Source organism: Saccopteryx bilineata, chromosome 5, assembly GCF_036850765.1.
Source record: "Saccopteryx bilineata isolate mSacBil1 chromosome 5, mSacBil1_pri_phased_curated, whole genome shotgun sequence".
NCBI classification, from domain to species: domain Eukaryota; kingdom Metazoa; phylum Chordata; class Mammalia; order Chiroptera; family Emballonuridae; genus Saccopteryx; species Saccopteryx bilineata.
The window spans coordinates 170,449,594-170,470,740 of record NC_089494.1 but is presented as its reverse complement, the minus strand read 5'-3'; the positions used below and the strand labels follow the sequence as shown (position 1 = coordinate 170,470,740).

The 21,147-nt window shown below is 40.4% G+C and overlaps 1 protein-coding gene across 2 annotated transcripts in view; it reads right to left on the bottom strand.

Moving 5' to 3' along the window:
- Positions 1-21,147, bottom strand: part of CFI (complement factor I) — an 86,336-nt gene that overhangs the window by 46,775 nt on the left and 18,414 nt on the right. Inside the window, exons 2-5 of one of the 2 annotated variants that reach the window (XM_066280773.1) lie at positions 11,795-11,842; positions 7,584-7,863; positions 5,052-5,205; positions 309-490 (exon numbers count right to left, since the gene is read on the bottom strand). In XM_066280773.1, the coding sequence (XP_066136870.1) occupies positions 309-490; positions 5,052-5,205; positions 7,584-7,863; positions 11,795-11,842 (664 nt within the window). The remainder of the gene's footprint in view (positions 1-308; positions 491-5,051; positions 5,206-7,583; positions 7,864-11,794; positions 11,843-21,147) is intronic. The other variant, XM_066280774.1, reaches the window with a different exon arrangement.

Sequence of the window (21,147 nt, the reverse complement as noted above, 5' to 3'; positions counted from 1 at the left end):
GGACATCTCAAAGGAGATGCTGAGGTTACTTTTGATGTTTGATTGACTTATGTTTGCTATATTAACTTTCACCCAGATGTTCAAGAAAGCAAAAGGAAGTCAAGTAACTTTGCTTCCCATCTAGGAACCTGGACAGAATTACTATTTGAGTGGCAAAAAGGTACAATAGGGGGAGAACACCAATTTAGGGTCTAAAACCCAAAACATGATTTTGCTTTGGTGACTGCAACTGAGTATGCATCATTTGTTTGTTTTAAAAACTTGGTTTGAAATAAACAATCCTGAAGGAAAGAAAAAACTCTACCAACCTGCATCCTGTGTGTAACACACCACACCAGCAAAACGCTGGTAACTTCTAATTATTTTCTTAGTGAAAGTATATTCAGATAAACTGGACTCAAATCCTCGACAATGCACGTGCAGACATTCAGTGGAATTTAAATGGAGATCCTCTGGAACGTGAAACCTTCCTTTGATATCAAGAGCACCTCTGAAATAGAGTAAGTGAAACATTACGGTAGAATAGTGAATACTTTGTGTTTATAGCTTTATTATAGAGGAAAAGGACTAGACTTAATTTCCTCTTATTTTCTATATATGAGTGATAGGTTGGGCAAGATATTTAAATCTCTGAGTCTCACAGTCAGCACCTGTAAAAGGTAATATAACTATCTCACCAAGTTTTGCAATGATTAACTATAGCAATCAATTTAAATGACTAGGCAAGCACTCAGCAAATACTGGTTTCTTCTCTGCTGTTTCCTTTCCTTTTCCTTTTCCTTTTCCTTTTCCTTTTCCTTTTCCTTTTCCTTTTCCTTTTCCTTTTCCTTTTCCTTTCCTTTCCTTTCCTTTTCCTTTCCTTTCCTTTCCTTTCCTTTCCTTTCCTTTCCTTTCCTTTCCTTTCCCCTTCCTTCCTTCCTTCCTTCTTTCCTTCCTTCCTTCCTTCCTTCCTTCCTTCCTTCCTTCCTTCCTTCCTTCCTTCCTTCCTTCCCTCTCTTTCTTTCTCTTTCTCTCTTTCTTTCTGTCTGTCTTTCAATTCAGTGAAAGGAGGGGAGGTAGAGACAGATTCCAGTATATGCCCCAACTGGGATCCACCTGGCAAGCCCACTAAGGGGCGATGCTCTGCCCATCTGGGGTGTTGCTTTGTTGCTCTGCAACCAAGCCCTTCTTAGCGTCTGAAGAGAAGGTCATGGAACCATTGTCAGTTCCCCGGGCCAACTCGCTCCAATTGAGCCATGGCTGCAGAAGGGGGAGAAAGAGAAAGAGAGAGAGAGAGAGAGAGAGAGAGAGAGAGAGAAGCGAGAAAGAGAGCAGTAGAGAGCAGCAGATGGGTACTTCTCTTGTGTGCCCTGACTGGGATTCAAACCCGGGACATCCATATGCTGGCCTGATGCTCTACCACTGAGCCAACCCGGACAGAGCCCTTCTCTTCTGCTTCTTGTTAAGAAGATTGCTTTTCTTCCTCATTCCTGATGTTTCCTTTCAATTTGAGATGTGTCATTCTTGAACTCTCTCCATCTTCTTTTTTGTATTTTTCTGAAGTTGAAAACGGGGAGGCAGTCAGACAAACTCCTGCATGTGCCTGACTGGGATCCACATGGCACGCCCACTAGGGGGTGATGCTGTGCCCATCTGGGGCATTGCTCTGTTGTGACCAGAGCCATTCTAGCGCCTGAGGTAGTGGCCATGGAGCCATTCTCAGCACTTGGGCCAACTTTGCTCCAGTGGAGCCCTGCTGTGGGAGGGGAAGAGAGAGACAGAGAGGAAGGAGAGGGGGAGGGGTGGAGAAGCAGATGGGCGCTTCTCCTGTGTGCCCTGGCCAGGAATCGAACCCAGGACTCCTGCATGCCAGGCCGACGCTCTACCACTGAGCCAACCGGCCAGTGCCAACTCTCTCCATCTTTTAATTTCTCTTTTGCCCAGGTAACAGAATGAGTTAATTTGACCAGGGAATTTTGGAAATATAAATCAGACAAGGTCAGCCCAGCTTTTTTATTTTGAGGAGGAGGCAGGGTTGGCCTCTTTGCCTGCCCCATGCTGTAAGGCTTACCATGTTGGCCCCATTGTTGCCTAGGATTTGGGAGGTTAAGTTGGTTTATTTCTAGCAGGTTCATTTTGCTTTTACACTAAGCTACATCCTCAATTCATCTTTAACAGTATTAAGGTGATATTTTGGCACTTATACACCATTACTTGGACTTCTCAACTTGTTCAAAATTGTGAGGGCAAGAGGCCATCTCAATCACTAGAGGTGATGAGTTACAGTGAACTACTCTTTCGGGACATTCAATTGTTTCCTGCTTCTCTTTAAAAATAAATGAAAAAAAAAAAGGCTTAAAATGCAAAGTTGAGGAAAGATACATCAAGCAATTATAAACAAAATTAAGCAGTAATGGCAATATAAATATCAGATAAATTAGAATGAAAGGCAAAACAAAGAGAACAAAGAATGTATTTTTGTTTCAAACCCATAATGAAGACACAATAGTTATGAAACTGTCAAACAGCATCAAATATGAGAACAAAAGAACCATTTGATGTAATCTGACAGATGAATAATCTGCAAAAGCTCTCAACCTAAAACAATCGAAAAATACTAGATAAAATGTAATAAACGCCTGAAATGAGCTCTTAATTAAAGTAAGGGGAATACTCACTGGCTGTAATCAGAAATGTCTGTCGATGAGCTTATGCAAAATATGATAAGAAAAAAATACTGAGAGATCAAAGACCGAGAGAGTTTACCATTAGGTTAAATCATAGGTTGTAGGTGACAAACTGTTGAAAGTCCTAAATACTCTGTAGCTCAAGTTAATGACAAGAGACCTCACTAATGAACTACTAGCAGATATGGTTTACGAAGAAGAAAATCAAATCCAGAATTATGGAATAAGATACAAGAAGTAACAAAAACTGACAAGTTGATAAACATCAAGTAAATCTGAGTAAGCATTAATGGAATGACAGTCAATAATATAATATTAAAATGGTAATATATATTTTATAATATATAATAATTTAATAATAGCAGCTTATTATATAATGATAGCAATTAACTTCAAGGACACATTAAAATAAGGTGGAACTAAATACTGAAAACTTAATAGGGTAATGACTTTCTTTTTATTATTCCTGAAGAGGGTGAGGACTTGCTAAGTCAAACATCCATGGTGTTAATGTAAAGATAGACACTAAAGAAATAGAAATAAAATGTATAATTTCCAAAGCACATAAAGGGAGAAAAGGGAGGAGATTAAAAAACTTTATTAACCTAACAGAAGTTAGAAAAGGAGGAAACAAGAGCACAGAAAAGGGTAAATAATAAGCCCAGAATAAGAAAGAAAAAATAAATTTAATAATGTAAATAATTACAACAGTGTAAATGGACTAGACTCTTCAGCCAGTGATTGTCATATCGGATTAAAAAATATAGATATATGCTGTTTGTAAGGGACACACTTAAAAGATAAAGACACAGACAAAAAAGATAAAGACACATAAAACTTATAAATAAATGTATGAAAAATTTTTAACAAGGCCATTAATAAGCTGGCTTGTTCTAATGAATAACATATCTGTTATATTTATTAAATATGAAACATTTAAAATACATTCAGCACAAAACAAGTCTCAACAAATTTTAAACAGTTGTCATCACGTACAGACATTCTCTGACCACAATACAGTTAAATAGAAAATCAAAAACAAAAAGTTAACTAAAAGCAAAATAATATATTCATTAGGAAAGAAAAATACTACTAAATTACATATGGGTCAGAGATTCAATTATGTTAAAAATTAGAAAATATTTTGAACTCAACAATAAATAAAATACCACTTATGGGGGCTAATGCCATGCAAACGAAGTATTAGCTAGGGGGAAATTTGTACCTTAAATCAGTGGTCCCCAACCTTTTTTGGGCCACAGGCCGGTTTAATGTCAGAAAATATTTTCACAGACTGGCCTTTAGGGTGGGACGGATAAATGTATCACATGACTGAGACAAGGATCAAGAGTGAGTCTTAGACAGATGTAACAGCGGGAATCTGGTCATTTTTTAAAAATAAAACATCATTCAGACTTAAATATAAATAAAATGGAAATAATGTAAGTTATTTTTTCTTTCTTTGTGGACCGGTACCAAATGGCCCACGGACCGCTACCGGTCCGCGGCCTGGGGGTTGGGGACCACTGCCTTAAATGCTTATCTTAGAAAAAAAATGGAAAATCACTGACGTAAGCCTTTAACTTAAGGAATCTGAAAACTTACAATACAGAAAAGAAGAGAGAATGCCAAACATAACAGCAAAAGTTAATGAAGTTGAAAAAAAAGAAACAAGAGACAGTTTACATATTGGAAAATCAAAAACACTAATCAGCCTGACCGGTGGTGATGCAGTGGCTAGAGCATTGACCTGGGACACTGAGGTCCCAGGTTCAAAACCTCAAGGTCACTGGCTTAGCGTGGGATCATCAACATGATCCCATGGTCGCTGGCTTGAGCCCAGAGATCACTGGCCTGAAACCCAAGTTTGCTGGCACATAGGAAAGCAATCTATGAATAACTAAAGCGATGAAACTATGAGTTGATGCTTCTCATCTCTCTCCCTTTCTGTCTCTCCCTCTCTCTCCCTTTCTCTGTCTTTCTTGCTCGCAATACACTCACTGAAAAAACAAACAAAAAACACTAATCAAATAGACAAATCTATGCAAGGTTAAAAAAAGAAAAGGCGAAAGTAAATGATATTGCGTATGAAAAGTGGACATAATTATAGATGAATAGCGACAAACAGTACTGAATATTTTTGCAGCTCTCCAAATCAGCAAAGAATTTGCAACTTCCAGTTGCTCTGTGCTCAGCAACGTTCTAAGTGCTAGTCAATCATGAGCACCTTTAATCCTCATAACAATGCTGAATTGAGGCAGGCAGTTAATGTTCTCAGGTTGCATATAAGGAAATTGAGGCACAGAAAGATTAGGTATTCAAAAAACAAACAGTTGAAACAAGAAAATCAACTCTGAGAAAATCCCCTGATAGAGTTACACTCACTGTTGAAATCCAAGGTCAAGGCAGGCCACATTGGCCTGCGTTATGCTCCAGCGGTTATCACATATAAACATTTTCTTATCTTGGTTTACAAGTTTTACTTCAACAATTCCTTCTGAATCTCTATTTCCATACTTCAAGGACACATTAAATCTTCCTAAAATAGAACCAAAAGAATGAGCAACATTTAGGAATTCACTTTGCTCCTCTTTAAAATAGTAAAATACATAATTTTAAGTTAATTTTAAATACCATGAAGACTTTAACAAGTAACAATTATTTTATGAGGGTTTATGATGTGTCAGTGGCTGTACTGCCAAGTTACATAGACTATCACAGAATCCTCATATCAGCCCTGTGAAGATTAGACTGATATTTATTGACAATTTTACACATGAGGAACCTACCGTGTTTCCCCATGTATAAGACACACCTTAATTTTGGGGCCCGACATTTGAAAAACAATGTATTACATAAAGTTATTGAACTCTTTGTTTTTGTGTTTTATTTTTACAGAGACAGAGAAGGAAAGATAGGGACAGACAGACAGGAAGGGAGAGAGATGAGAAGCATCAACTCTTGGTTGTGGCATCCTAGTTGTTAGTTGATTGCTTGTTCATTGATTGCTTTTTTATATGTGCCCTGATGGCGGGGGGCTACAGTAGAGTAAGTGACCCCTTGCTCAAGCCAGTGACCTTGAGCTTCAAGTCAACAACCTTCGGGCTCAAACTGGTGAGCCCGCACTCAAGCCGGTGACCCTGGGGTTTTGAACCTGGGTCCTCCATGTCCCAATCCGTGCTCTATCCACTGCGCCACTGCCTGGTCAGGCGAACTCAAGTTTTATTCATCATAAAATCCTTACAACTCCTTATCACTGTCAAAACTCCCATCCATTAGCTTGTCCTCATCTGTGTCTGATGATGAATCACTGTCTTCAACAATGAGTGCAAAAACAAGCATGAAAAAGCAGGAAATGCAAGTAAAAAAATCTACAACCACTGTATAAGACACACCCAGTTTTTAGACCCCAGATTTTATGGAAAAATGTGCATCTCATACATGGGAAAATACGGTAAGTTCCTCCATTTATACATGAAGTTAAGTTACTTGCTCAAGTGGTAATGCCAGGAATCTGAACTTACTATATAAATGATTTTCAACCAGTGTGCTATAAAAAATTTTTAAACATGCAATACCTATTTAGTCAGAGGCACTGAACTCTTTTTCCTTAGATTTTCAAATAAAAAAATGGCAACAGCCAACACAACAATAGCCATGTGGTGTGACTGAATCAAAATTATACCTATTTTTTTTTGTCAGGCAAAAATTATAGTGGCATGCCACAGAATTTTAGTAGTTTATATATACCAGGAGATGAAAAATGATAAAAATCTTCATACAATCTCACTCCAAAGTCTGTGCTCTTAAGAGCGTGCCAAACAAATAATAAAAATGTAAGAAAAGTTTGTGTAGTCTTATATATTTAAGGCATTTAATGCCTCAAGGGAACAAAAGTCTGACACTGATGAAATAATCTCCGCTGTTGCTTTCTTCCTCTCCAACAGGTCATAAAGACGGCTCAAACAGGGAGCTTTCTTGCTCCTTTCCACAGCACCTCAACATCTTAGCTCAGCACCACAAAAATATTTAGGCAGCTGTGAGCTGTTGTATCTCATGATGCCTTTTAAAAAAAAGAGTTCAGCATTCCTCTGTAAATTCAAGTGCCAGTGATAATTGACATCAGAAGACAATAAGCCTGAGGTTTGCTGTCAAGTAAAATTTCATGAGCACTTTCTTTGTGCCAAAACTGTGTGAAGAGCTTTACATACATTATTTTTATATAATTTCCACAAGAATCTATGAGTTAAGAATTACTCTTTTCACATCTTGCAAATGGGGGAACTGGGGCCCAGAGAGGTCACACGGTTTGTCAATAACCCAGGTAAGGTTTGGAGGGGTTTGCAATGAAATCTGACCTACAGTGAGATCCTTAATCTTAACCACTCCACCTACCCACATATTAGCCTCCTTACTACCTTAGGCACTTGTAGACAAGCTCTCTCATCTGATGTGCCCGGTTTGCTAGGTCCTACGTCAGCAGTGGCCTGGGCTCCCCTTGGATCAGGGCCAGTGGGACTGGAGCTGGGAGAGGGATAGGGGTTGGTGGGATGAATGGCAGAAGAAATTATTGGGGTCGGAGGTCCACAGGGGGGCTCCATATCAGTACCAATCTCATGTAAAGACTTTTTCACTGGGTTCTGAACCAAGTTAATGACCCTTTAGCTAAGTAGAAGTGAGGGTGGGGACACTTCTGAAGGGTTGGGTGGCAAAGCATCGCATGGGCACTGAGGGGAGGACTGGCCTCAAGTCCCCAGGCTCTGGCTACATTCCGGTGCCTCCTGATTTCTTTAGTTATCACCCAAATTACTATTGAGATTAGAGAGAATTTTGAATTATCATACCATTTCATAGGAAAAGTATTTTCTAATAGATAGACAATTTCTTATACTGTACAATAAACTAAGCTTTTCCTACCATTAGCTGTACATGCTCCACGATTTAAAAACTTGGCCCCTGGACGAATACATTCGAAACTCTTTTGCTGACAGTAAGTCGGGTAGCTTTTCCCATTAGTCGAACACACTGTAGTACCATTCCTTGGGCACTGATAAGGGAGTTTACAAATACAGGTCCCTTCGATGCATTTCTGCCATGGTTGGCAGAAGACTTTTTTGCAGGAGAGATGTGTATAGTGTTTAGTTAAGCATTTTTTGTCCACCAGATCGTTTTGAGATGTGTCTAATGTTGAAGTTACCTAAAAACACAAAATAAATATTAACAGCAATAAACCAAAATCTTCTTCTTGGAGATGAATAAGTGAAGGAAAGGAAGAAAACACACTCGCCAACCATGCAGTACAGGTAAGGGGATGTGGTTTGGTTTTTTTCAGAATTAGATAAACCTGGTTTCTAACCCTGGCTTTAAAATTTACAGTCATCCGGTCTTGGGCAAGTTACCCTCGTTAATGTGAGTTTCCTTATCTGTAAAATGGGGATGAGCTTTTCTATTTTGCAAGGTTATCTCAAGGATTAGAAATGCTATGCATATAATGTTTGACAGGTACTAGGCATGAAATCAATGAGAGCTATTATTATCCTAAAGACGGCATAAAATTCTGTCTTCAAAGAAATCAATATCTCCAGTCATGTTAAGGAGTAACAAATTTGATACTAAATATTGTCTTGGGGAATGAATTGATGAATGAAATTGATTAAATCTATTAATAAATCCAAAACTCTTTGTTAAACTCTGACTGTGTGCAAAATTCTTCCAAGATGAATATGGCATGGGCTTTGTCTTCCAAGGGCTTGGTATCTAGACGAGAAGATAGAAACGCACATAACTGAGATATGAGTACGAGGCAGACTGTACTAAGTGATTTGGCAGTGGTACAATTAAGCACAGTGCTCCTGGAGTGGAAAAATAAGTCTTTCATGGAGGAGTTTAAAAGGCCCTATGGGGGCGGTAGCAGTTGAGCAAGAGGAGGAAGAGCTGGTGCTAGCAGAACCTAGGAAGGATGGTGCAGACTGTATTTAGGGAATTGTGAGCAGTCTCAACTGATGGATGTGCAGGCAGTGTGTGTGCTTCAAATGGGGTAGTCATTGGCCAGAAATCTGGGGAGGAAGAGGCAGCAGGAGTGAGCATGAGGAAAGTTTGGAAAGACATTTGAGCAAGCAAAAGCAGTGAGATTGGACTATTTATTCCACGTAGGGGTTGAGGTTGGATTTTAGGTGTTGAGGTTGAGTGATAGTAAGGATGTGTAATGACATTAATCAAAATAGATATTAAGTTAACTTAGAGCATTATGAATTCAGTTTGAGACCTGTTGAGTCTGAGGTGCCTGAAGGACATGTCTCTGGAGATACTATGTAAGAAAGGGAAATGTGCATCCGAAGCTTGCAAGACTGATCATTAGCTCATTTATCAGTTAGTTCAATAAATGAGTCAGTAAGCAGCACTCTATGCCAGGGAGCAGCCTCAGGCAGGAGGAGTGAAATTCCCTGTCCTCTTGATGGCCTGGCGTAGGGCAAGGGTGTAGGGGAGAAATGGTGATGGATGGAGACTTGACTTGGGGGGGGGGTGAACACACAATACAGTGCACAGAGGATGTGTTGTAGAACTGTGCACCTAAACCTGAGTAATTACTAACTGTCACCCCAATAAATTCAATAAAAAGGAAAATAAAAGTTGCACTCCTAATGAGCACACTAACCTGAAGGGAGACAGGCAAGCCTGATTGATGAATTTCTGATACACATGGGCCAGGTTGCCACCAGGACAGTGTTCTGGGTCCCTGGCTGACTAGCAGACTTGGGAACATTTCCTGGAAGAGCTGATGTCTGGGCTGAGTCTGAGGCTGAGGGGCTGAGTCTGGGCTGAGAGTGTTGAGGAGGCTGCTGACACAGGGGTGGTGGGTAGGTCCTCCAGGCAGGACTGAGAGAAAGAACAGTGTGCTTGAGACGGAGAACAGAGTGAGAGGTGGTGGTGGTGGAGGGGATAAGTGAGCAGGTCCTGAGGGAGCCACTGAAGGACTTTAAGCTGGGAAGCGAATTTGTAGTTTAAGACCTTTCTGGAGATGGATCAGACAGGAGAAAAGCCAACCAGACCTGCAGGGATCCAGAGAAATATAAGGGCTGGGGACAGGCCAACTGGGTCAAACGTCGGTTCTGGAAAGCCAGCCCTCTCTGTGTCCTAGTCGCCCCCTCTGGAGGATGGGCATTCTGCCCTCCAGTCTCCCCAGCCCAAGCACTGAGAGCCCCCTCTCTCTCCAGCTGTGGTGACAGCAACGTGGGGCAGAAACAAGTCAAGCAATCTTTATGTGCTATTATGAAGCCATAAAAAAACAAGAAAATTGGGCAAATTTGTCATTCACTACACTGGCTTTTGACACGCTGATCTAGAATGAAATCAACCAGTTACATACTTTTCCTGGTTCCATGTACCAGGTAGTGGAGTTGAAATTTTATAGTTACTTAGCTCCTATATCTGCCCACTGACAGTATTGTAAGGGCCCTGCCAGCAGAGACTGTCACTCTTCTGTGTGTCTCCCTTATGTTGAAAGAGTGGTATTTTAAACATGTGCAAGGAGAAAACAACTTGATTTCCACCTTTATCCTTAAAAAACAACAAACAAATATAAAAGTAAACAAACAAGGGGTTGGTTAAAAGAAATAGGTTTATGAACATGTTATTAAGAAATCTGAGATAAATAGTAAAAAAACCCAAAAAACAAAAAAACCCCAGCAAAGCTTTGGAAGTGGTTGTCACTGGACAGAGGAGCACAGAGAGAACCAAGAGTGAGGACAGGTATGATAGCAGCATTTTATGTTATAAGCAAGGATAATTGGTTGGTGATGTTATCTATGCCCAGGCAATTATTAAACATTTTCAATATCACTATAGGTCTAAGCGTTATGGCATTGCTTGCCTTTGTAAACTATGATATATACTATACATGAATTTATCTGATAAAAATAATGAAAAAGAATGTTATGGCTATCAGAGAAAAGATTAAGTGTTAGGCTTTGAAAGAGAAAGAAATGAATGGGATAGTAGCATAAAAGGACACAGAATAGAGATAAATTTTGTTGTTGAGATAGAGATTTCATCAGTATAGGCTAAAGTTGATATTCTAAGAGACTGGGATAGATTGAAGCTTTAAGAAAATGCAAAATTGTTGAAATAAAGTTGAGGAGGGAATCCGAAAAGATGTAATCAGAGCATTATGGAGAAGATTGCCTTAGAAATCAATCATTGTCTGTTTCTATACTTTGTTGTTGTAAGTTGGAATCAATTTTATAACAATATTATCATTTTAAACATTAGTTTGATGGCAATGACTAATACCAACACAGTGGCTGCTGACAATAATCGAAAGAGAAATAAAGATGATTGTGGGGCATGGCTGGGGACAGTAAGCCTAAGGTTTGTTTTCTTAATTGATTATGTTTACATAGATTCTAGTGTTGTCCCAAATGCATCCCCCCTCCCCCATATTCCCCTCAACATCTCCTTTGCCCCTCTCCCCATAGCGCCCTCCCCCTTCCCTTCAGGTTTATCCCATCCTATCATCCCCTTTCCCTCTGTCCTCTTTTCCTCTGGTCCCTTTGATCCCTCCCCTGTCTCAATTCCATTTCTCAGTTCACATTGTTCATTGGATTCCTCAAATGAGTGAGCTCATATGATATTTTCTTTTTCTGCCTGGCTTATTTCACTTAACATAATAATTTCCAGGTCCATCCATGTTGTCGCAAAAGGTAATATTTCCTTCTTTTCCATGGCCACATAGTATTCCATTGTATATATGTAACACTGCTTTTTAATCCACTCATCCACTGACGGACACTTGGTTTTAAGGGGCATGCATTTGGATATCAGTGTATTTATTATTTAAAAGTAAATATATTCACATATACTGGTAGCACATGTTCAAAAAATTTAGCAATTATTACTATAGCCTAGTCATTTATAACACATGATTTAACTTTTTTTAGCTGAGGCTGCTTTTTTGTGTATATAGATGTGTGTTTTTTGTTCTTGTTTTTGGTCCTTTTCTTGGTATTTGCAATAAGCTAGTAATTATTTTGATGTGAACTTTTTGTCCTAGACAGGACTACAATGAAACCATTTTAGATAGATAGTTGGTCACTGGAAAACAAATAGAGACAATCTCCAGCACGCTTTACCTCTGGTTTCTTAATCTTCTCCTCTTCTCTTGGTTTTAGGTCTCTAATCTATAAACAAAAGAAAAAGAGTGCTCAGGTATGACCAAAGCAAGGAAAGTCCACCACATTTCCATTGTATTGTCTTTTGTAAAAAAGTAGAAAGTTTCTTTCTATTGCTAACTAAGCTGTGAGTGACTTTACTTTTCTACTTTTATTCTTAATTTTATATTTTTATTTAATTTATTGTGTTTACATAGATTCTAGTGTCACCCCAAATGCATCCCCCCCGTATTCCCCTCAACATCTCCTTTGCCCCCCTCTAATAGTGCCCTCCCCCTTCCCTTCAGGTTTAATTTTGTTCCTCAGTTCACATTGTTCCTTGGATTCCTCAAATGAGTGAGGTCATATGATATTTTTCTTTCTCTGCCTGGCTTATTTCACTTAACATTATAGTTTCCAGGTCCATCCATGTTGTTGCAAAGGTAATATTTCCTTCTTTTTCAGGGCCCCATAGTATTCCATTTTGTATATGTACCACTGCTTTTTAATCCACTAGTCCACTGATGGACACTTGGGCTGTTTCCAGATCTTTGTTATTGTGAACAATGCTGCCATAAACATGGGGGTGCATTTCCTTTTTGAATCAGTGATATATAGTGTTCTTGGAATATATTCCTAAAAGTGGGATGGCTGGGTCAAAAGGCAGTTCTGTGTTTAATTTTTTGAGGAGTCCCCATACTGTTTTCCACAGTGGCTGCACCAGTCTGCATTCCCACCAGCAGTGCAGGAGGGTTCCCTTTCTCCATGTACTCGCCAGCATCTATTATGTGTTGTTTTGTTAATGAGCGCCATTCTGACAGATGTGAGGTGATATCTCATTGTGGTTTTAATTTGCACTTCTCTAGTGATTAGTGATGTTGAACATTTTTTCCTCTATTGGCCATCTGTACGTCCTCTTTGGAGAAGTGTCTATTCATTTCTTTTGCCCATTTTTTGATTGGATTGTTTATCTTCCTGGTGTTGAGTTTTACAAGTTCTTTACAAATTTTGGTTATTAACCCCTTATCAGATATATTGTCGAATATGTTCTCCCATTGTGTGATTTGTCTTTTTATTCTGTTCATATTGTCTTTAGCTGTACAAAAACTTTTTAGTTTGATGTAGTCCCATTTATTTATCCTGTCTTTTATTTCACTTGCCCATGGAAATAAATCAGCAAATATATTGCTGCAACAGATGTCAGAGAGCTTACTGCCTATGTTTTCGTCTAAGACGCCTATGATTTCACAACTTACATTTAAGTCTTTTATCTATTTTGAGTTTATTTTTGTGAATGGTATAAGTTGGTGGTCTAGTTTCATTTTTTTGCAGGTAGCTATCCAATTTTCCCAACACCATTTGTTAAAGAGACTGTCTACTCCATTGTATTCTCTTACCTCCTTTGTCAAATATCAATTGTCCATAAAGGTGTGGGTTTATTTCTGGGTTCTCTGATCTATTCCATTGACCTATATGCCTGTTCTTATTCCAGTACCAAGCTGTTTTGAGTACAATAACCTTGTAGTATAACTTGATATTAGGAAGTGTGATACTTCCCACTTTCTTTTTCTTTTTCAAGATTGCTGAAGTTATTCGTGTTCTTTTATGGTTCCATATAAATTTTTAGAATATGTGGTCTATGTCTTTGAAGTATGTCATTGGTATTTTAATAGGAATTACAATGACTTTATAAATTGCTTTGGGTAATATAGACATTGTACTGATATTTATTCTTCTTATCCATGAACACAGTATATGATTCTACTTGTTTGTATCTTCCTTGATTTCTTTTACCAATGTTTTATAATTTTCCAGGTACAAGTTTTTAATCTCCTAAGTTAAATTTACTCCTAGGTACTTTATTTTTTTTGTTGCAATAGTGAAGGGGATTGTTTCCTTAATTTCACTTTCTGACAGTTCATTGTTGGTGTATAAAAATGCCTCTGATTTCTGAGTATTAATTTTATATCCTGCCACCTTGCTGAATTCATTTATCAGGTCCAGTAGTTTTTTTTTTTTTTTGTATTTTTCTGAAGTTGGAAATGAGGAGGCAGTCAGACAGACTCCCACATGTTGTCAGACAGACTCCCGCATGCGCCCGACCAGGATCCACCAGGCATGCCCACCAGGGGACGATGCTCTGCCCATCTGGGGCTTTGCTCTGTTGTGACCAGAGCCATTCTAGCGCCTGAGGCAGAGGCCAAGGAACCATCCTCAGCGTCCAGGCCAACTTTGCTCCAATGGAGCCTCGGCTGCAGGAGGGGAAGAGAGAGACAGAGAGGAAGGAGAGGGGGAGGGGTGGAGAAGCAGATGGTCCCTTCTCCTGTGTGCTCTGGTCAGGACTTGAGCCTGGGACTCCTGCATGCCAGGCCAATGCTCTACCACTGAGCCAACTGGCCAGGGCCAGGTCCAGTAGTTTTTGATTGAGACTTTAGGGTTTTCTATATATAGTATCATATCATCTGCAAATAATGATAGTTTTACTTCTTTTCCAATTCGAATGCCTTTTATTTCTTCTTCTTGTCTGATTTCTGTAGCTAGGACTTCCAGAACTATGTTGCATAAGAATAGAGAAAGGGGGCACTCCACCTTGTTCTTGATCTTAAGGGGATTGCATTTAATTTTTCCCATTAATTATGATGTTGGCTGTGGGTTTGTCATAGATGGCCTTTATCATGTTGAGGTATGTTCCTTGTATTCCCACTTTGCTGAGAGTTTTGATCATAAATGAGTGCCGGATTTTATCAAATGATTTCTCTAGATCTATTGAAATTATCATGTGGTTTTTCTCCTTCCTTTTATTTATGTGATGAAAAATGTTGATTGATTTGCAAATATTGTTTCAGCCTTGCCTCTCCAGAATGAATCTCACTTGATCATGATGTATGATATTTTTCCTGTATTGCTGGATCCGGTTTGCTAATATTTTGTTGAGGATTTTAGCATCTAAATACATCAAAAATATTGGTCTATAATTTTCTTTCTTTTTGTTGTCTTTGCCTGGTTTTGGAATTAGAATTATGCTCACCTCATAAAAGGAGCTTAGAAGTCTTCCTTCTTCTTGAATTTTTTGAAATAGCTTGAAAAGAATAGGAGTTAGTTCTTCTTTGAATATTTGGTAGAATTCACTTGTGAAGCCATCTGGCCCAGAGCTTTTGTTTGTTGGGGGGTTTTTTGATAACTGTTTTAATCTTGTTTGTTGTAATCTGTCTGTTTAGGTTTTCTGATTCTTCCAGATTGATTTTTGAAAGATTATATGTTTCAAGGAATTTGTCCATTTCACCTAGGTTGTTTAATTTTTTGGCATACAATTCTTTGTAGTATTTTTTAAATAATATTTTGTATTTCTGTTGTATCAGTTGTTATTTCTCCACTCTCATTTCTAATTTTATATATTTGAATCCTCTCTCTTTTTTTCTTGGTGAGGCTGGATAAAGGTTATAGATCTTGTTTACCCTTTCAAAGAATCAGCTCTTGGTTTCACTGATCCTCTGTATTATTTCTTTATCCTCTGTGTCATTTATTTCTGCTCTGATCTTTATTATTTCCTTTTTTCTACTACCTCTGGGGTTTACTTGCTGTTTTTTTTTCTAGTTATTTTAGATGCAGGGTTAGGTTTTTTATTTAAGCTTTTTCTAGCCTCTTAAGGTATGCCTGTAGTGCTATGAACTTCCCTCTCAGGATTGCTTTTGCTGTGTCCCATAAATTTTGAGTTGTTATATGCTCATTATCATTTGTTTCTAGGAATTTTTTTATTTCCTCTTTGATCTCATTGTTAACCCATTCATTATTTAATAACATGCTATTGAGTTTTCATGTGTTTGAGTATTTTTCAGTTTTTCTGTTGTGGTTGATTTCTAGTTTCATGCCATTTTGATCAGAGAAAATGCTTGATATGATTTCAATCTTCTTAAATTTGTTGACACTATGGGCCCTGGCCAGTTGGCCCAGTGGTAGAGCGTTGGCCTGGCGTGCAGGAGTCCCAGGTTCGATTCCCAGCCAGGGCACACAGGAAAAGCACCCATCTGCTTCTCCACCCCCCCCTCTCCTTCCTCTTTGTTTTTCTCTTCCCCTCCCGCAGCCAAGGCTCCACTGGAGCAAAGTTTGCCTGGGAGCTGAGGATGGCTCTGTGGCCTCTGCCTCAGGCGCTAGAATGGCTCTGATTGTGGCAGAGTGATTCCCCAAGATGGGCAGAGCATCACCCTCTGGTGGGCATGCTGGGTGGATCCTTGTAGGGCACATGCGGGAGTTTGTCTGACTGCTTCCTGTTTCCAGCTTTGGAAAAATACAAAAAAAAAAAAAAATTTGTTGACACTGCATTTGTGCCCTAACATGTGGTTTATCCTAGTGAATGTACCATGAGCACTTGAAAAGAATGTATATTCTACTGCTTTAGCATGAAAAGTTCTAAAGATACCTATTAAATCCAGTTGATCTAGTGTGTCCTTTTTTTTTTTTTTTTTTTTTTGGTATTTTTCTGAAGCTGGAAACGGGGAGAGACAGTCAGACAGACTCCTGCATGCGCCCGACTGGGATCCACCCGGCACGCCCACCAAGGGCGATGCTCTGCCCACCAGGGGGTGATGCCCTGCCCCTCTGGGGCATCGCTCTGCCTCAACCAGAGCCACTCTAGCACCTGGGGCAGAGGCCAAGGAGCCATCTCCAGTGCCCGGGCCATCTTTGCTCCAATGGAGCCTTGGCTGCGGGAGGGGAAGAGAGAGACAGAGAGAAAGGAGGGGGGATGGAGAAGCAAATGGGCGCTTCTCCTATGTGCCCTGGCCGGGAATCAAACCCAGGTCCCCCGCACGCCAGGCCAACGCTCTACCGCTGAGCCAACCGGCCAGGGTCTCTAGTGTGTCCTTTAAGTCTGCTGTTTTCTTTGTTAATTTTCTTTCTTGAGGATCTATCTAGTGATGTTAGTGGGGTATTGAAATCCCCTATTATTATAGTATTGCTTTGATTTTGCCCTTTATATCCATCAAAGTCTGCTTTATATATTTAGGTGCTTCTATATTAGGTGCATAGATATTTATAATGGTTATCTCTTCCTGTTGGATTGCTCCCTTTATCATTATGTAATTACTTTCTTTATCTCTTACTATAGCCTTGGCTTTAAAGTCCATTTTGTCTGATATAAGTATTGCTACCCCAGCTTTTTTTTTTCATTTCCTTTTGCATGAAATGTTTTTTATCCATCTCTTTACCTTCAGTCTATGTGTATCTTTTGTTTTGAACTGGGTCTCTTGTAGACAGTATATGTATGGGTCCTGTTTTCTTATCCATTCAGCTACCCTACATCTTTTGATTGGAGCATTTAATCCATTTACATTTAAGGTTATTATTGATATGTAGTTGTTTATTGCCATTTAATTCTTTAAAGCTGTATTCCTCTTTCACTATATTTTTTTCCCCCTTTGTTCTGTTTACAACAGGCCCCTTAACATTTCTTGCAGCATTGGTTTTGTTGTAATGAATTTCTTTATTTTTTTTCTGGGAAGGATTTTATTTCTCCTTCAATTTTAAATGATAGCCTTGCTGGATAAAGTAGTCTTGGTTGTAGGCTCTTGTTGTGCATTATTTTAAATATTTCTTGCCATACCCTTCTGGCCTCAAGTGTTTCTGTTGAGAAGTTGGATGTTATCCTTGTGGGGGCTCCTTTGTAGGAGATAGCCTTTTTTTCTCTAGCAGCTTTTAGTGTTTTCTTTTTATGTCTTTGCTTTGGTATTTTAATTATGATGTATCTTGGTGTGGATTTCTTTGGGTTTCTCTTTAATGGAATTTCTGTGCTTCTTGAACTTGTGTGACTTTTTCATGCATCAATTTAGGGAAGTTTTCAGCTATGATTTGATTGAAGAAGGTCTCTATCCCTTGTTCTTTCTCTTCTTCTTCAAGAACCCCTATTATGCAAATGTTGTTTCTCTTTAGGTTGTCACAGAGCTCTCTTAGAGTTTCCTCAGATTTTTTTCAGCCTCTTTGCTTTTTGCTATTCCACTTCTGTGTTTTCCTTTATCTTGTCTTCTAAATTGCTGATTTGATCTTCTGCTTCATCCTGCTTTTAATTGCTTCTAGTGTAGTCTTCATTTCTGATATTGTATTTGTCATTTCTGACTGGTTCTTCTTTATTATTTCAATGTCATTTTTGATGCTCATTATCTCTTTATTTATGTGCTCATTGTGTTTCTACATTGTTGTTCTAAGATCTTTTAGCATTCTAATCATCATTATTTGAAACTCTGCATCCTGTAATATGCTTATTTCCATCTCACTCAGTTCGTTTTCTGGGGATTTCTCTTGTTGATTCATTTGGATTGCATTTCTCTGTCTTCCTATTTTGTCTGTGTATAACCTCCTCATTTGAGTGTGTTGTTTTTAGAGCTAGCTAAGTCAAGGGTTGGTGTTGTCTGCCTCCAATTTTCAGTTGTGTTTTTCTTGGTGTTCTTGGGTTGGCATCAGCTGTTGCTTGTAATCCTCTGTGGGCTACTTATGTGCTATCACTGTTCTTTTTGCTGTTTGTGTCAGAATTTTTTATGTCTTAGCTGGGTTCAGTGTGAGGAGTTCTTTATTAAGCTTCTACTCTAACAAGGGTTTTTAGGTCCTGAACTGGTGCTTTCCATATCTGGCCACTGAATGTGCCTGCGTAGAACCTCCTTGGCTGGGCCTGGAACAGATCAATGGGGGTCACTGCCTATGACTAGTTCTTATTCACCTTTTGGGAGCTACAGGTTATCTAGATTTTGTGGCTGCCAATGTGGGGTCCAGTTGCTGTTGTAAATATCAGCTGCGCTCTTATGCTTGCTTTTACCTACTCTTGGCCTGGGAGAAGTTCCTTTTAAAGTTCTAGTTTTCTTAAAATCTGCTTTGTGTTGCCTCTTATTGCTTGCTACTTTTTGGGCTCAGTACTATAAGTTAGCAATTAGGTACGGTATTAGATGTGGCCTACTCTTTAGCTTCAAGTGTTATTATATCCAGACATTTTATTTACTTATTTTATTTTATTTTATTTTACTTCTTCTTTTTCAACACTCAGTAGGGTATAGCCACAGGGGTCCAGTGGGTGTGGCCCCTGTGCCTTCATTGTGTGGTCTATTGGGCCACTGCCACTGTTGTTTCCCCGGGGCTTTTAGGATCAGGTGCTGTTGGTGCCAGCCCGCTTTCTTGGCCGCCACTGCCCTGGTCAGGCTCCTGCATGCCTGCGCTCCAGTTTGGACTGCTTCCATGGCCGCCCCAGCCTCCGCTGCCTCTGAGAGCTGGTCTGTGTCATGGGCACTTTTGCTCATAGGCTTGGGCATCTGCCCTGGATTTCACCCCTGTGGGTGAGGCTGCCCATGCCTGCTCAAACCACTTCCCAGGTTGCCTCGGCCTTCGCTATTGTGCAGTGCTCGTCAGCATCACCGGAAATCTGTGCACTGCCTCAGACTTCAGCAGCTGCCACAGGGGGGCCACACGCACCCACTCGGACCACTGCCAAGGTTGTCCTTGCTTCTGTTGCCGCTAAGGGCATGCCAATACCCCAGGCAGGTTTGCACATGGGCCCAGATCCCCGCAGTGGCCGCCGTGACTTATGCCCTTACTGACAGGCTCACGTGAGTCCTTACATACCCCCTCTGCTGACACTTGGGCCTCTGCCCCTGCCAAGGTCGGGCCCTTTAAGCGAGCAGGACTGTGTGTAAGCCCGGACCTCTGCAGCGGCAGTGGCGGTTCCCAGCTCTGCAGGCCAACTTTGCGCATGCTCGCTCAAACTTCTGAAGCCATGCTCTGCTGCCTCTTCTCTGCCTGCCCCATGCAAGCACTCAGCAGTGAGGGTGGTGGTGTAGCTTAGACCTCTGCCCTCCCTATTTCTGTTCCTAACATGGTGCCTGGCTCTAAGCACCTTTGTTCTAGCTAAGGCAGGGGAGCCTCTGGTGGATAGAGCACTTTCTTTCCTTTGCTGGTGATGCTGTTCCCAGGAAAAATGTTCACTTTAAATTTGGGGAGTTACTCAGCCCAGGGGTTAGAGTGTCCTTCTAGAGCTCCAGGAAATTGGCTGTGAGTGAGGCTCTCTGTGCAGTTCCTTTAATATGGAGCCTGGATCTAAGAATCTTGCTTCCTTTCAAACCATTTCTAGGCTTTTTTTTCTCAGCCAAATATAGTCTGTAAGCCCCTTCCAGGCTCCGGGTCTCTAGGCTGGGATTTAGGTTTTGGTGATAAGGACCTACAACTTGCTGGACAGCCCTCCACATGGTGAAAGTCCCTCTTAGTCACCGCTCACTCCTGGGAGCAGGGCAGCCCTTTCTGTGTCTCCACCTTTCCTACCAGTCTCAGTGTGGATTCTTTGGTGATCTTTGGCTGTAGAATCCTCTTAGTCAAAAGTTTGTCTTTCATGATCAGTGTTCTCAGATTTAAGTTGTAATTCACCTTGGTTTTGGGAAGTGGGAGTTGGAGCATCTGCCTACACTGTGGCCATCTTGGAGAGCATCTGCCTACTCTGTGGCCATCTTGGAACTCTGACTTTACCTTTCTGATTATTTCCTCTTCTTTAAAATGTGGAAAATAAAAATAATATCCTCACAGAGTTGTGAGAATCAAATGAAAAATACATGGGACTGGTTGGCAAGATGACAACAGAGTAGGTGGACATTCCAACTTCCAGTTCCCAGAACCAAAGTGGATTGCAACTTAATTTTAAGAACAATCATCTGGAAAAACCAACTTTGGGCTAAACCAAGAGGAATATATAACCAAAGATCACTGAAGAAGACAAATTGATACTGGCAGGAAAAGTGGAAACATGAACAGGGCTGCTGGGCTCCCAGGAGCAAGTGGTGGCTGGAAGGCCTTGTGTGGTGGTGAAGCTTTACCGGAGAGGGGAGAGTCCTGGGCCCCAGGACTGAAGCCCCAGAGACTAGAAGAGGTGTACAGATAATATTTAGCAGCAAAAGAAGTCAGGATACTGTTTTTGAGGAAGAGATAAATTTCTCAGACCCAGGATTCATCTTAGAGGAATTGTGTAGAAAACCTCTTTCACAACCACTCACCTGGGGCTCCAGGGGATTGGGAGAGCTAAGAGGACTGGCATAGCAAGAAGAGAGTATAATCTAGGGGGCACAGGAAGAAACACTTTGAGAGACATCCACCCTAACCCCTGGGCTGAGTCATTACCCAAATCTAAAGTAAATATTTTTCCTGGAACCAGCAATACCAGCAAAGGGAAGCAGGTCACCAGCCAAACGGAAGCTCTCCTGCAGCACTCAGAGCAGAGTCGCTTAGAAGCAGGGAGCCCGTCAGGGATATAGTATTGAATGCTGAGGTCTGAGCTACAGTGCCACCTGCAACTGCTGTGTGCTAGCCGAGGGTGG